This window comes from Bubalus bubalis, chromosome 7 (assembly GCF_019923935.1).
Source record: "Bubalus bubalis isolate 160015118507 breed Murrah chromosome 7, NDDB_SH_1, whole genome shotgun sequence".
NCBI lineage: Eukaryota > Metazoa > Chordata > Mammalia > Artiodactyla > Bovidae > Bubalus > Bubalus bubalis.
This window is the reverse complement of record NC_059163.1, coordinates 101,097,885-101,111,368: the sequence shown is the minus strand read 5'-3', so window position 1 is coordinate 101,111,368 and position 13,484 is coordinate 101,097,885. Positions and strand designations below refer to the sequence as shown.

Below are 13,484 nucleotides of genomic sequence, written 5' to 3'. Positions count from 1 at the left end.
GAGAATCCCATGGACAGAGGAGCCTGGTGGGCTATGGTCCATGGGATCGCTAAGAGTCGGATATAACTGAGCGTGCACCCACACTCTCTCATCTGTGGTTCTGCTGTCTGTCTGCTTCTCTGGCACCTCTGCCTGCCTGGGCCCGAGGGTCTTCTGGGGGCTCCCCGGCCCTGTGGGACAGCACGAAGGAAACCACCTCTCCAACGTCTGGCTGGGCTGCTGTGCAGGGAAGCCAGGTCTAAGAGGGGCTCCTGCCACTGTCGCTGTTGTGAGACCTCAGGCGATGGGATCTGATAAAAATTATCTTCAGGCTAGTGCCACAAAAGCCCATTTCCCCTAATGGGACCCAGCAATTTGAAAGTGTCTCGCGGAGCGTGTTCCTGCTCTCATCTTCAGAGTCTTCCCTGAGGCGGGCACACGGCAGCTCTAAGTCAGACTCAAAGAAACTGCGTCTCCAGGGGCCTGGGCCATAGCAGACCTCACTAACCCGGGCCTTCCTCATGCTGCCTCTCAGGTTTTTGTATTTTTTTAATTCAACAAGATCGCTTGGCACTGTCCGCATCACCTTCTCTGACTCTACAGATGGGTAGGGAAGTTGGAACACAGATGAGCTCTGTGCTTCCCACCAGGCACTCCCAGACACACTGCCCACTGGAGACCAGCTTGCCCGAGTCTGAGGATGGCAAGGACCTTGCTGGCTGGCCCCAAAAGATGCCGTTAGCATCCTCAATCCTTTCTGATCAAAAGCTTGTCAGCCTCTGATGCAGGAAGCACCTTCCTGCAGCTACCCTATGTTTCTTTTCCATTTCTTTTTTTTTTTTAAACAGCCTCGACGCCTCCACTGTCACATTCTAAAACCACAGGTGCACAGGGAATGTTCTCAACTCTTGCAAATGTTAAAAACATGCACATCTGTATATGCTGCCAGGGTTTCAAGAGTGTAAATTACCTTGGGACGGAATCAGAACCCAATGACAGCCTCTCCCTCCCCCACCCTGTGTGAGGGTCCCCTGCTCTAGACGCCCGACAGGGGAACCCTTGACCAGGGTGATTAACATCCTGGGGCTTTCGGTAGGATCACTATGTAGCCTGTCATCCAAAATGAATAATTTTCCAAGTCAAAGGGGACACTATTAATCATTACATGAGGACTACAGGTATAAACCAAAAGTGCTGCAGAAAACCAAGACCTGTTGAGCACATGCAACCCTGGGTGTTGAGATTACCATCGAAGTCACATTTATTGGGTAACCCCCACCCTCTCGAAGCTGACTGACCAGTGCACAGCACAATCACATCATCACCCCAATAAATAATCATGCTCTCACTTGACTATGATGGGTGCTTGGAAGGAAAAGTCCTGGGTGTTGTGACAGAATATTCCAAGGTTAACAGATTTGGGCTTCCCTGGTGGCTCAGATGGTAAAGAATCCGCCTGCAGTGCAGGAGACCTGCGTTTGATCTCTGGGCCTGGAAGATCCCCTGGAGAAGCAAATGGCTACACACTCCAGTATTCTTGCCTGGAGAATCCCATGGACAGAGGAGCCTGATGGGCTACAGTCCATGGGGTCGCAAAGAATTGGACACGACTGAGGGACTAACACTTTTGCAGCCTAGTTTCCATGTGCTCTCTGTGCAAAGGCTCTAAAGTAGGAAGGAGTTTCAGAGGGAAAAGAAAGGCCAGAGGGCTGGAGTGGGAGAGGAGGAAGGAGGGGATAAAGACACAAACTGGGTGGGGCAGGGGGTCGGGGGGTGTGGTGAGGCAAACATGAGAGGGAGGATCTCAGGTGAGACCAAGGGCAGCGGGAAAGCAAGGAGATCACTCAAAGCATAAGAGTGTCATGATCAGACCTGGGACTGGACCACCATGGCTCAGGGCAAAGAGTGGACCACAGAGAGGAAAGAGCAGGAGGCCAGCGAAGCCAGGAAGATGAAGGCTCAGACCAGGGCAACGGCTGGTCAGAGGACTAGTGAGGGCCCATTTAAAGATACTTAATGTCGGATTATGCTAGTGATCGGGGAAAAGGCTGCCACGAAGGCTAAGCCAGAAAATAACAGGGGCCCTGCACAGAAGACAGCAAAATCAGTTCCTTACACAGAACAACCCTAAAATGCTGAGGTTTGTCTTTTAACCTTGCTCACGCAGCCTCTAAAACCCTGAGCAACATAATGTGAAAATGAAATACAAATGCTAAAACTACCCTACCACAATTATCCCTCTTCCACAAACCAACGAATCCTTCACCACATCTAAAGAGAGAATCACTTCAACAATCCAATATTCTCAGTGTCTGTCGTGACCCCTTTAGTTATATCACCCAATAATACAATTGAAAATGAAGTTATTAAGAGGTCTGAGTGATACAGGAAGTTTGCCTTTTATCTTTAGAAATGGTATTCAAATCGCAAATCCTAGGATTTGAAATCTAGGATTGAAAATCTATAAAATCACATCTGGTCCCCATTTATTTCATCACTTTGATGAACAGAACTAAAAATGATTAGTAATCACCCTTTGAGAGGATATGATAAATAAATGGAAAGGAATCATTTTGGTTACAGTGGTTATATCATCCCATATCATGACCCCTAAAAGGTTAGCTTTTCAGGAAATATATCACAAATAGAAAATAAAACAGTGTCCAGCCTCTCTTGTATGTCAGAATTTCCATGCACATAACAATGATCACAGTAAAAATTACTTACAACTTACATTCATATCATACACTCTAGTTTGCAAAGCTCTGATTTTTTTCCCCAGTGACCCTGAAAGCACAAGCAGGCAAATACACACAACTATCAAGATTGGTCACAAGGGCCCTACATAAGCTAACAAAGGAAGACTGTCTGGGACCAAAGTCTGGGTGACAGTATGTAAAGTTTCCCTATCTGAGAGTGCTGTGTTCCAGATTTCAAATATTCAATTACTGTCAACTGACACACGCATATGCGCACTTTTTTTCCCCTTTTTCAGTATTCTTTGCAATAAAACCGGTTCATTCAATGCAATTTAATTTGTATGTGATTACAAAGTGAAAGTGTTAGTCGTTCAGTCACATCCAACTCTTTGCAACCCTATGGACTGTAGCCCACCAGGCTCCTCTGTCCATGAGATTCTCCAGACAAGAATATTGGCAAGGGTTGCCATTCCCTTCTCCAGGGGATCTTCCAGACCCAGAGATCGAATCTGGGTCTCCTGCATTGCAGGCAGATTCTTTACTATCTGAGACACCAGGGAAGCTGATTACAAAGTGTTTGCTATAAAAGCAGTCCACGAACAGAGTAAAATCTGTTTTGGATGCTTTGCCCCAGTAGGATTTTTTAAAATATACAGTCACCTCTCTCTTATCTTACCAGACATATTCCAACTCACTCAAAAACAGAAAGGTCCTAAAACACAAAGGAGGAATCTGTGGGTCTGAGAGGAAATACAGTCTCCTGGACATGCAAAATTGTAGCAGAGAGAAGTCTCTACAGTTGGAGAAGGGAATATAGGGGAAGAGAATCAAGGAATTAAAGAGGTTATCAACCCAACTGGAGGGTGTGGGAGAAGCGACAGAAGACACCCAATCTTTGGAAAGCCCTCTAGGTTTGAGCTGAAATCAGGGTGACAGTACTCAGGGCTTCCTCCATAGCCACGCTTGCTGAGCTTCCAGGGAGGGGTCAAGCAGGATGGGAGCCCAGCAGAGAAAAAGCCAAGAAAGACAGGCATTTCCCATTACCCCGAGTCTCCACTGTCAGCCCCTGCTCCCACACCAGCACAGCTTTCCACATCAGCGAAGTGGGAACAAATTAGTCTGAGCTGGGCTAACAGTTAACCAGACCCTCTCACATTCTCTTATTTAGGCATTCATGCATGCAGAACAATTTCTGGAATGCCTTCTAGGAGCCAGGCCCTGTCAAGACCTGGAATGAAACCTCATTCAGGTCCTGTCCCACAAAGACCTCAAAGACCAGTGGTAAAGGACCCTCTCACTGGATCAGCACCAGAGACGACCACTGCAACAAGGGCCCCACGGAGGTGTAATTCCACCGACAGAATCCCTACAGGAGGGAGGGATTTACTGCCTCAGGTCTTCATCTTTTCACCATTGTTTAAAATGGTTCCAAGGACGGACCTAGCTAGACAGAACACAATCCATATGATCTGACAGCTTGTAAAACTCACAATAGCCAGCTTGTATTTTAATTGTGTAAACCCACCTTTGATGTATCCTTTTAAAAACAAACAATTTGCTGTGAATCAAAGACTGTGAGGTGAAAAACTGGGTGTTAAAAGGAAGAAGAGAAACTACGAAACAAAACAGATTGCCCAGAACCACTCAAACTGAGAAAGGCAGAGCGCCAGGCACGCTGCAGCTGAGAGCATCCCGCAGTCACCCCCTATACACGCCATCCAACCGGCCAGAAGCAAACATATAAGCTCCTTCTTTTCAGTACTGTAGTGGATGTTGGTGTATTTTTCATGGTTTTCAAAACATTTCTGAAATATATGCAGAAGGACAGAATGGCTAAATGAAGTATAGCTAAATGATGGGGTGGGATAACCTAGCGGAAGTTTAGCAAAGCGTTCCCAAGGTTGTAATTCTAGAAACAGCTCTCCTAAGAACAACTACAGGAGCTCCAGCAGCAGCCCCCCAGGCCCTGAGATAAGTGCTCTGCACTCACAGCCTCTTTGGTCTTTACAACTTTTTATGGTAGATACCACACCTTTGATAGAACACAGACAGAAATGGCAGACAAATCACCGAAAGCAGAGCTAAGTGCAAAGTTATAGTCAGCAAACATAAATAAGTTCACAGTTACAAAGGGCCAGTTACCAAGCCCCTATTCCCACAGGATGGTGCAGAGAGAACCTGGTGGCAGCTGCAGACACAGCAGACTGCATCACAGCAGAATGCTCTCAGGGAACCTAGACTGAACCCAGGGAACCCGAAGAGTTTATAATGGACATCATATTTGCCTATCTCTTTGCTCCATACAGGTATGGCTGGGGAACAGGATGCCGATGAGAGGTGAGAAATAAGCGAAGCCCCTACAATGGAGTTTGACTTTAATCCCGTCCAAACTAAGTCATTTAAGTACTTAAGGGCTTCCCAGGTGGCACTAGTGGTAAAGAACCCACTTGGCAATGCAGGAGACGGAAGAGACGCAGATTCCATCCCTGGGTTGGGAAGACCCCCTGGAGGAGGAAATGGCAACCCACTCCAGTGTTATTGGTTGGAAAAGCCCATGCACAGAGCGGCTACAGGCCATGGGGCTGCAAAGAGTCAGACACGACTGAGCAGACACACGCTAGTAAGTACTTAAAGCAGGTGATGTGAAAGCAAGATCAGATTTACCACTAGAGAAGGCTCTGGGAGATGGAGTGTGGGGGAAGGAAGAGAGAATTACAACCCTGCAAATGAAGATGCGGATGATCTGAATCACAGCAAGGAAGGTGGTGGAGAAGAGGATGAGAGAACATGCTGAAAGAGTTAAGACTGAGCAGGTATCACTGCTGATAGTACTGTGTAGGTTCTGGGGTTTCAGTTTCAGATGCCAGCAGGATCCGTGCCATCCCTGGGTCAGAGACAAAGGCCAGTTCACCGCTCACAGCAATACAGTACCACAGCATCTGCCCCAGTCCCCCGGGCAACAATTTCCACAGGACCATGCAGAGAGGGATCACATCATGAACTGCACTACAAGACAGGACCCTTAAGTTAGGGAGCCCAGATATTTTTTTCACTCTACAAACATCCTTGAAAAGATGATCCAGAACAAAGGTGGTCAGTACCTCAGCTTGCAGTATCCTGCAAGAAACATGAGATTTATGGAGAATTGTTTTCCAACATCCTCACGTTGCCTATGAGGAAACTAAGAGTCAAAGAGCTTAAGATGAGTCAGGGTAACATAGCTAGAAGGTAACAGAAGTGAGATTCAAACCCAGACCTTAGGACGCCAAGTCCCATTGCCCTCCCCACTATTCAAAATCCTATTCCGTAAAACATAGGGACTTCTGCTAGTGGAAGGAGAATAGAGACAATAAATGGGTCCTTGAGGCTCTCCGGGAGGTTGTCAACTCACCTGGAAGGGAATAGGGACAGACTAGAGGCCCAGCTCCAAAGATGAAGGTTCTCCTTGGCTCACGTATCTCAAAATTTGAATGACAGAGCAGAACTGGGCTGCTATAGAAGTCAACGGTGGTGCCTCTCCATGTGGTGGGGACATCTACGCCCAAGTCCTTGGTTAGCCCCTTCCTAAATCCAGCCTGCAAAATTACAGGTTTTATGGGAGAATGCTATCAGAATGGAAAAGAAAATTTATATGTTCATACTAGGTCTTTATTCCCTAAAACTTCTTGCAGAGGTATGAAACAGAATAACTTTCCATATAAAGATGATCTCTCTTCATCCGTGCATTCAAATCAGCTAACACTTCACATACATAATTAAAAGAAAGTAAATATATACGCTTCCCAGGTGGCTCAGCAGCCTGGTGAGCTACAGTCCATGGGGTGGCAAGAGAGTCAGACATGACTCAGCCACCAAACAATAGCAGCAAAAGTAACTGGATTAAGAAACTGAAAAGAACTTGGTTAGCAGACCCTTCATTTTGATAACAAACATACTGCATTCAAGATTTAAAGGTAACTGCCGAGTTACTTCATAAATGGGATTCATTATTTTGAACATGAGTGATCAAGCTTATTCATTTATTAACATAAAAGTGAAAAAATGACTTGCTTAGCTTCAAGGGGACAATAAGAGATGTTTGGCATATGCAGGACTTTAGGTCTTCCTGGTGTCAATGATGACCAGCTGGACAGCAGACTCTCTTCTGAGATTTCTTAGCTCAGTCTGCAAGGTCCTGAGACACCTGAGCAGTCCTTGTCAGCCTGGGGAACCCTCTCCCTCAGCAGAAAGTTCCCACTCCCCATGAGAAGCCCCCACCATCACCACCAGGTTCCTCTTCCAGGGGGTGAAAGGCACAGGTGGTGCTTATCACACTAACAGAAATGTCTGAATCCACTCAACTTAAAAGGATCACCCACTTTATAGGCCACTTATTTAAACCTCTGGATGGCTGCCCAATGCATGCAAGCTGCCACAGTGCACAATCCAGGGAGCAACATCCCAGGGGGTGGTGTAGTTCACAACCTGTGCAGCCATGAGTGATGGCAGGCCTCAGGGATAGGGGGTCACTCCCAAGATATTTCCCCATCCAAGTTCACTTCCTCATCCATGGATTTTTTTTAACCTTAATCTATAAATCCCCCAGATTCTAGCAGTCATCATGGATTTCAACCGATGACTGAAGGAAGTTAATCATTTTTGCATATCATTAAGTGAATGACAAATATTATTTAGAATTTGGTTCTGACTAGCTGCTGATAAAATTCACACTGGAAACAACAGGAGTAGGAAACATAACAACAACTTATTTCATATATTTGAGTCCTGAGAGTCCTCTCTCCATCTAGAATCTGTATGGCAGGCCTCCTTGGACAGCAAGCAGATCAAACCAGTCAATCCTAAAGAAAATCAACCGAGATTATTAATTGGAAGGACTATGCTAAAGCTCCAATACTTTGGCCACCTGATGCAAAGAGCCGACTCACTGGAAAAGACCCTGGTGCTGGGAAAGATTGAGGGCAGGAAAGGGGTGACAGAGAATGAAATGGCTGGAAGGCATCACCAAATCAATGGACATGAGTTTGAACAAACTCCAGGAGATGGTAAAGGACAGGGAAGCCTGGTGTGCTGCAGTCCATGGGGTCTCAAAGAGTCGGACATGACTTAGCAACTGAACAACAGGTACCACACATATTATTCTTTTGATGGATGAAGAAGTAAATACCTACTGCAGATAACCAGTAAGTAGGCTTTTACAGTTCTATTTGAAAAAACACACACCCGAGTTATTCTTCTGAACAAATGTTCTTGCTTGGCTTTCATAGGTACACCACTGTTAATTAAAAGAAAGTGAAGTCACTCAGTCGTGTCCAACTCTTTGCGACCCCATGGACTGTGGCCTACCTGGCTCCTCCATCCATGGGATTTTCCAGGCAAGAATACTGGAGTGGGTTGCCATTTCAAATGCTTCCCTAAATTACTGATACCGGCTTGGAGGTGATCTCAGTGTCATTCTCCAAGAGGCCGGTTCACTGATTGCTTGAAAATAATTCATTCCACAAGTATCAAAAAACAAACAGAAAGTCTCTTCCCCAATCCAAGTCAGCAGAGCCAGCCTGCTTCTGAGATGAGCACTTCCTGATCCTGCTCAGCTCTGGTCCTATGCTTGGCCCAGGCTTTCCCATCTCTTGTCTCTCAGGGCCAGACACCTGACAGTCTCTGCAACTTGCCCTGTCTGTGCCCTCTGGGGCTGCCGAGGCTCCCAGTACTCTGGGCCCTCCTCCACTGCCACCAATAATCCTGGATCCTGCTGCCTGGCACTGTTCACATCAGCCATTCCTGTGCATCAGCTCTCCTACTTCTCTAACTCAAGATGCTACACTTCTTGATAAAAGGGTGCCTTGGTCTCCTTTGGTTCCCTGGAGTCACACTGGCCAGGGGTACAGCTATGAAGCATCTGAGAAGCCCTCATCAGGTCTGAGAAATCGGAGAAGCCCTGAGATTTCTAAACTTGGCTTTCCTAACCACATTCTTGGTGGGTGAGGCCCAGGCGATTATGTCCTAAATAGGACACATCTGAACACATTTAACTGGCTATATATTCAACTTATACACAGCACACCTGTGTCTGGTCCTCATTTGCTTTTACCCGACTTCCAAGGTAATAAATCAGCCTCAGGACGGTTTCATGGAAGCTGGCAGAAGACATAAAACTCCTGGGTCAGAGACAAAGGACTGCATTATCCACAGCACAGCAGGCAGCATGGGCGCCATGTCTGCCAGTCCTCCTCACCCCCAAGTCCAATGGCAGTGACACGGTGGCGCCCAGAAGGAAGCCACAGAAGTGCTGCGTTATGTCCGAGTCACAGCTGTGGAACCTCTGCTTTATAACAAGCAGAAGGTGAGCCTTCTCTTGGTCCCAGAGAGACATGACCTCATCTTTCAAAGTTGCTCGCCACAAACACAACCCTAAGTAATGGCCCAAGAGCATTTCTAGACCACCCAGCAAGACAGGGAGGACACAAGAGACATGTGGAGGAGCATCTCCAAGCAATCTGTGTGTTCTCCTCAATTTGAATGACTGTCCCTATGGGCTTCATGGTCCCAACAACTCCTCCATGGGAGGCCCCCTATACTCTTCATGCCATGGGTTGCAAAAGCAGCCGCATTATGCCCTTCATTGGTCAGGTGCTGTGAAACACCCCATAATTTAATTGTTGAACAGCACAGTCTGAGATCTCTCAAGTATATCCCTCCCTCAATACAGTAGCCAAAACCACCTCTGCATCTCCACTCCCTTCCTGTTTCACCTCCCCTACTTTTGGAAACTTATCTATAGTTAGAAATGCACAATAAATTTAAAAAATAAAGTGTATGTGTGTATATGGGGCTTCCCTGGTGGCTCAGAGGTAAAGAATCCATCTGCCAATGCAGGATATACGGGTTTGACTCCTGGGTTGGGAAGATCCCTTGGAGAAAGAAATGGCAACCCACTCCAGTATTCCTGCCTGGGAAATCCCATGGCAGAGGTGCCTGCAATCCATGGGGTCACAAAAAGTTGAACACGGCGACTGAACAACAACCACTATATATTAATAGTGAACAGGACAGAAGCTAGTCTCAATCTGGGCAAAATTTTAGTTCCAGAAATCTTCATCTATATAGCTGAAGGAAGAGAAATCACTTATGATAACTTGGGAAACGAAAGACAAGACAAAAGTCCACTTGACAAAGGCTCACACTCGGAAAGGCACTAACATCAGGGAGGGAAACTGCTTGCTTTTATTATAATGTCAGTGATTTTTCAGACATATTTTTTACTTCCTATACAGTGGAAAACAATTTAAAATGCCAGATTCCTCAAAGTTCAACAGCTCATAAAACACCATTTGTAACAAAAACTTGTAACTATCTAAATAAAAATTAAATTAGAAAATCTGTAATTATAATCAAAATAAGGTATATATTAATAAATTAAACTTCATACACATACCTACTTGTGCATAACAAATTTTTTAGAGGGGCCCAGGTGGATGCTAATCTTTTTCTGAAGCTAAGAAAGTAATACATTTGGCCAACAGGTACATGAAAAGATGCTCATTATTGCTAATTATTAGAGAAATGCAAATCAAAACTACAATGAGATATCACCTCACACCAGTCAAAATGGCCAATATTAAAAAGTCAAGAAACAATAAATGCTGGAGAGTGTACCAAAAGAAAAAAAAAAAAAAAACGGAACCCTCCTCTAACTTCCAACAGGAATGTAAATTGGTGCAGCCGTTATGGAGAACAGTATGGAGGTTCCTTAAAAAACTAAAAATAGAACTATCATATGATCCTATAATCTTACTCCTGGGCATATATCCAGAAAAAAAACATAATTCAAAAAGACACATGTACCCTAAATGTTCACTGCAGCACTATTTACAACAGCCAAGACATGGAACCTAAGTGTCTATCAAGAGATGAGTGGATAAGATGTGGTATTTATATACAATGGACAGTTAGCCACCAAAGAGAATTAAATAATGCCTTTTGCAGCAACATGTATGGACATAGAGATTATCATACTAAGTGTAGTAAGTCAGACAGAGAAAGAAAAATATATGATATCTATATGATATCCACATATAACGTGGAATCTTAAAAAAAAAAAAAGAACTTATTTACAAAACAGAAATAGATTCACAGATTGAAAACAAACTTATGGTTACCAAAGGGGCTGAGGGGACAGGGAAGGACAAAGTAGGATTTGGGGATTAACGGTTATAGGCTACTATGGATCAAATAGATAAACAAGGACCTACTGCATAGCACAGGGAATTATATTCAATATCTTACAATAACCTAGAATGGAAAAAACCTGAAAAAGAATATGTACATGTATAACTGAATCATTTTTCTGTATACCTGACACCAACACAACATGTAAATTAGTTATACATCAAATGAAAAATGGTTATTGAGAAAGAAAATTACTATAGATTAAATTAACTTATTTCAGTTAACAATTACTGGATACCTGCTATATTTTAGGCATTTTTCCAGACATATTTCTATTATTAGAATTATTATTTTATTGGAACTGTAATGTTCTACATATACTACCATTAAAAAAAAAAAAAAAAAAAACAGGTAGGTCCGTGGCCTCAAAATGACCCTCTAAGACAAGCCATGAGAAATGCTGGTATTTGTGATTAAAGAAATGGAGGGGTGATCGGGTCATGCCAACAATGGATAAGATGAACAGCTGCAGCTAAACGTGAGGGGAGAGGAATTCAGGGTCCAGCAGGCAAGGGAACGGAGCAGCTACTTGGCTCGAAACCTAAACTCTCAGACAGATCTGAGAGGAAGGAAAGGAAGTTGCCAAAGGAAGCCTGGAGATACAATCTCTTCCAGTAGGTGAAACACCAAAGGAAACAAAGTTCCGCCAGAAAAGTCCTGTCATACAGACAGCGCTTCCCTGGCAGAGCAAGTTGAGGCTCCTGGACTCTGACAACACCTTTCCCAGGTGATAATGAATCAAAAGCCTACACCTGTCCCAAGCAGTCACCCGGTCCACACCTGATTCCAAGGTCAGCAGTCACGGAGCACGTGCGCCCTCAGGCTGTGCCTGTGTATCTCATTGAATCTTTATAATTATCCTAGGGATAGGCATTACTGTTAGCCACTTTTTGCCCATAAGAAACAGACCAGCATGATGACACAGCTGTTCACAGTCACAAAGCTTGGCAGTGCCAAGGCCCATGTCTGAACCCTTAACCCCTATTTTAAACATCTCAATGTTCTCTGCATTGTTTGCGGGGCAGAGGGTAGGGGGAGTGGGAAGCTGGGGTGAGGAAGAAATAAAGAGTAAATGTATCATTTTTTTAAAAATCATCTTGTAATTTTATCTGGAGCACATCAGTGCAAAACAAATAACAAATCCCATGGGCATATTCATTAATAAAAAACCCAAATAGGACACATGTGAATTCGTAGGTTTAGTTCATCACCACAGAATCACCCAACACCTAATAGCTTGTTTAAATGCAATATGAACAATATTAGAGATGACAAAGAATTTCAGATAATACCTATGCCATCAAGCTTAATCTATTCAATGTGCAACTTTATGTGCAATTTAATTGGAAGCTTTTTTGTCTCTGCTGACTTAAAAGCCACATATGGAATCCATACGAAGAAGGAGTTTTTGAGTCTGCTCATTCCAAAGCACAAGAATAATGCATAATAAATAACCTGAATACTTACTTAACATAAGCCAGGTTGATGTTAATCAAAGTGACCACCCCAAACTGTTTAGTAGAACCAAAGGCGGTCAGAGCACTGGGACTCAGTAAACTTGGGCAGTTCAGCCAGCACCCAGCCTCCAGGTCAAAGGCCAACTTCATCCTCATTCAAGGAATAAATTGGTACACAGATACCTTCTCCATCGTCCTCAGCACAACATCAAATCCGCCAGGACGCCCGCCGCCATCCCCTCCTCGCGCTCTCCCCACGCAGCGAGGCCGGAACCGCGGAGCCCACGGAGATGCTCTGCGCCCAGAACACCAGCTGTCCCTGCTTTGTAAATTGGGGGCTTTGAAGCAAAGGTTGATGGGAAAAAAGAAAGGATTCTATTAAGAGGGGGGAAAAGGTGGGGAAGGGGGCCAATATCTAGAGGTGGAACCAATTTTTCAGGTCCATTTCAATATGTAAGTCTTGAGATTATATAATCAAGAATTATACCTGAGTGCCCACACCTGAGCACTGAAAAGACTCGCCAAAGAACACTCAAATATTTGAAAAGCCATTCCTCTTCAAAATAATTCCAACCTTCCACGTTTTATCAGCAGGCTACCCTTTTTAAAGTATGAGAAAGAGATTTAGTTACCCCCAAAGCAAAAAGTCCTATCTTCTCAGTTCTGGAATTAAATTCACAGAAAAGGTGGCAGGGGGAGGAGGGGGATTCAATAGAAACGATGCTTGAAATGAAAAAAATGCATTCTGAAAGGTTCCTAGCAATAATTAATGATTTGTTGGTGCCTCCAGCTAGGCTGTAGTAATTTCATACTTCAAAAGAGTTTATTTTCTAGTCTTCATCCAAGAACCAAAATAGCAAGAACAGTGTTTTTTCCTGCTTAAGTATTAGGTACTAGGACTGATGATCTCTTGAGTTTTATTTTTAACTTAAAAAAAAGTTTCATTTAGTTTGCATCTTTATACCGTTAGTGTTAGTCGCTCAGTCTTATCCAACTCTTTTCTATCCCCACACTGGACTGTATGTAGCCCGCCAGACTCCTCTGTCCGTGGAATTTTCCAGGCAAGAATACTGGAGTGGGTAGCCATTCCCTTCTCCAGGGGATATTCCCAAGCCCAGGAATC

The 13,484-nt window shown here is 44.3% G+C and overlaps 1 protein-coding gene across 2 annotated transcripts in view; it reads right to left on the bottom strand.

Moving 5' to 3' along the window:
- TSPAN5 (tetraspanin 5) overlaps positions 1-13,484 on the bottom strand; it is a 181,598-nt gene that overhangs the window by 150,591 nt on the left and 17,523 nt on the right. The window contains exon 1 of one of the 2 annotated variants that reach the window (XM_044946189.2): positions 12,545-12,982. The exons of the other annotated variant lie outside the window; for it this stretch is intronic. Within the exon in view, the coding sequence (XP_044802124.1) occupies positions 12,545-12,553 (9 nt within the window). The 5' untranslated portion in view covers positions 12,554-12,982. Of the gene's footprint in view, positions 1-12,544; positions 12,983-13,484 lie in introns of those variants that run through there. 2 annotated transcript variants of the gene reach the window in all.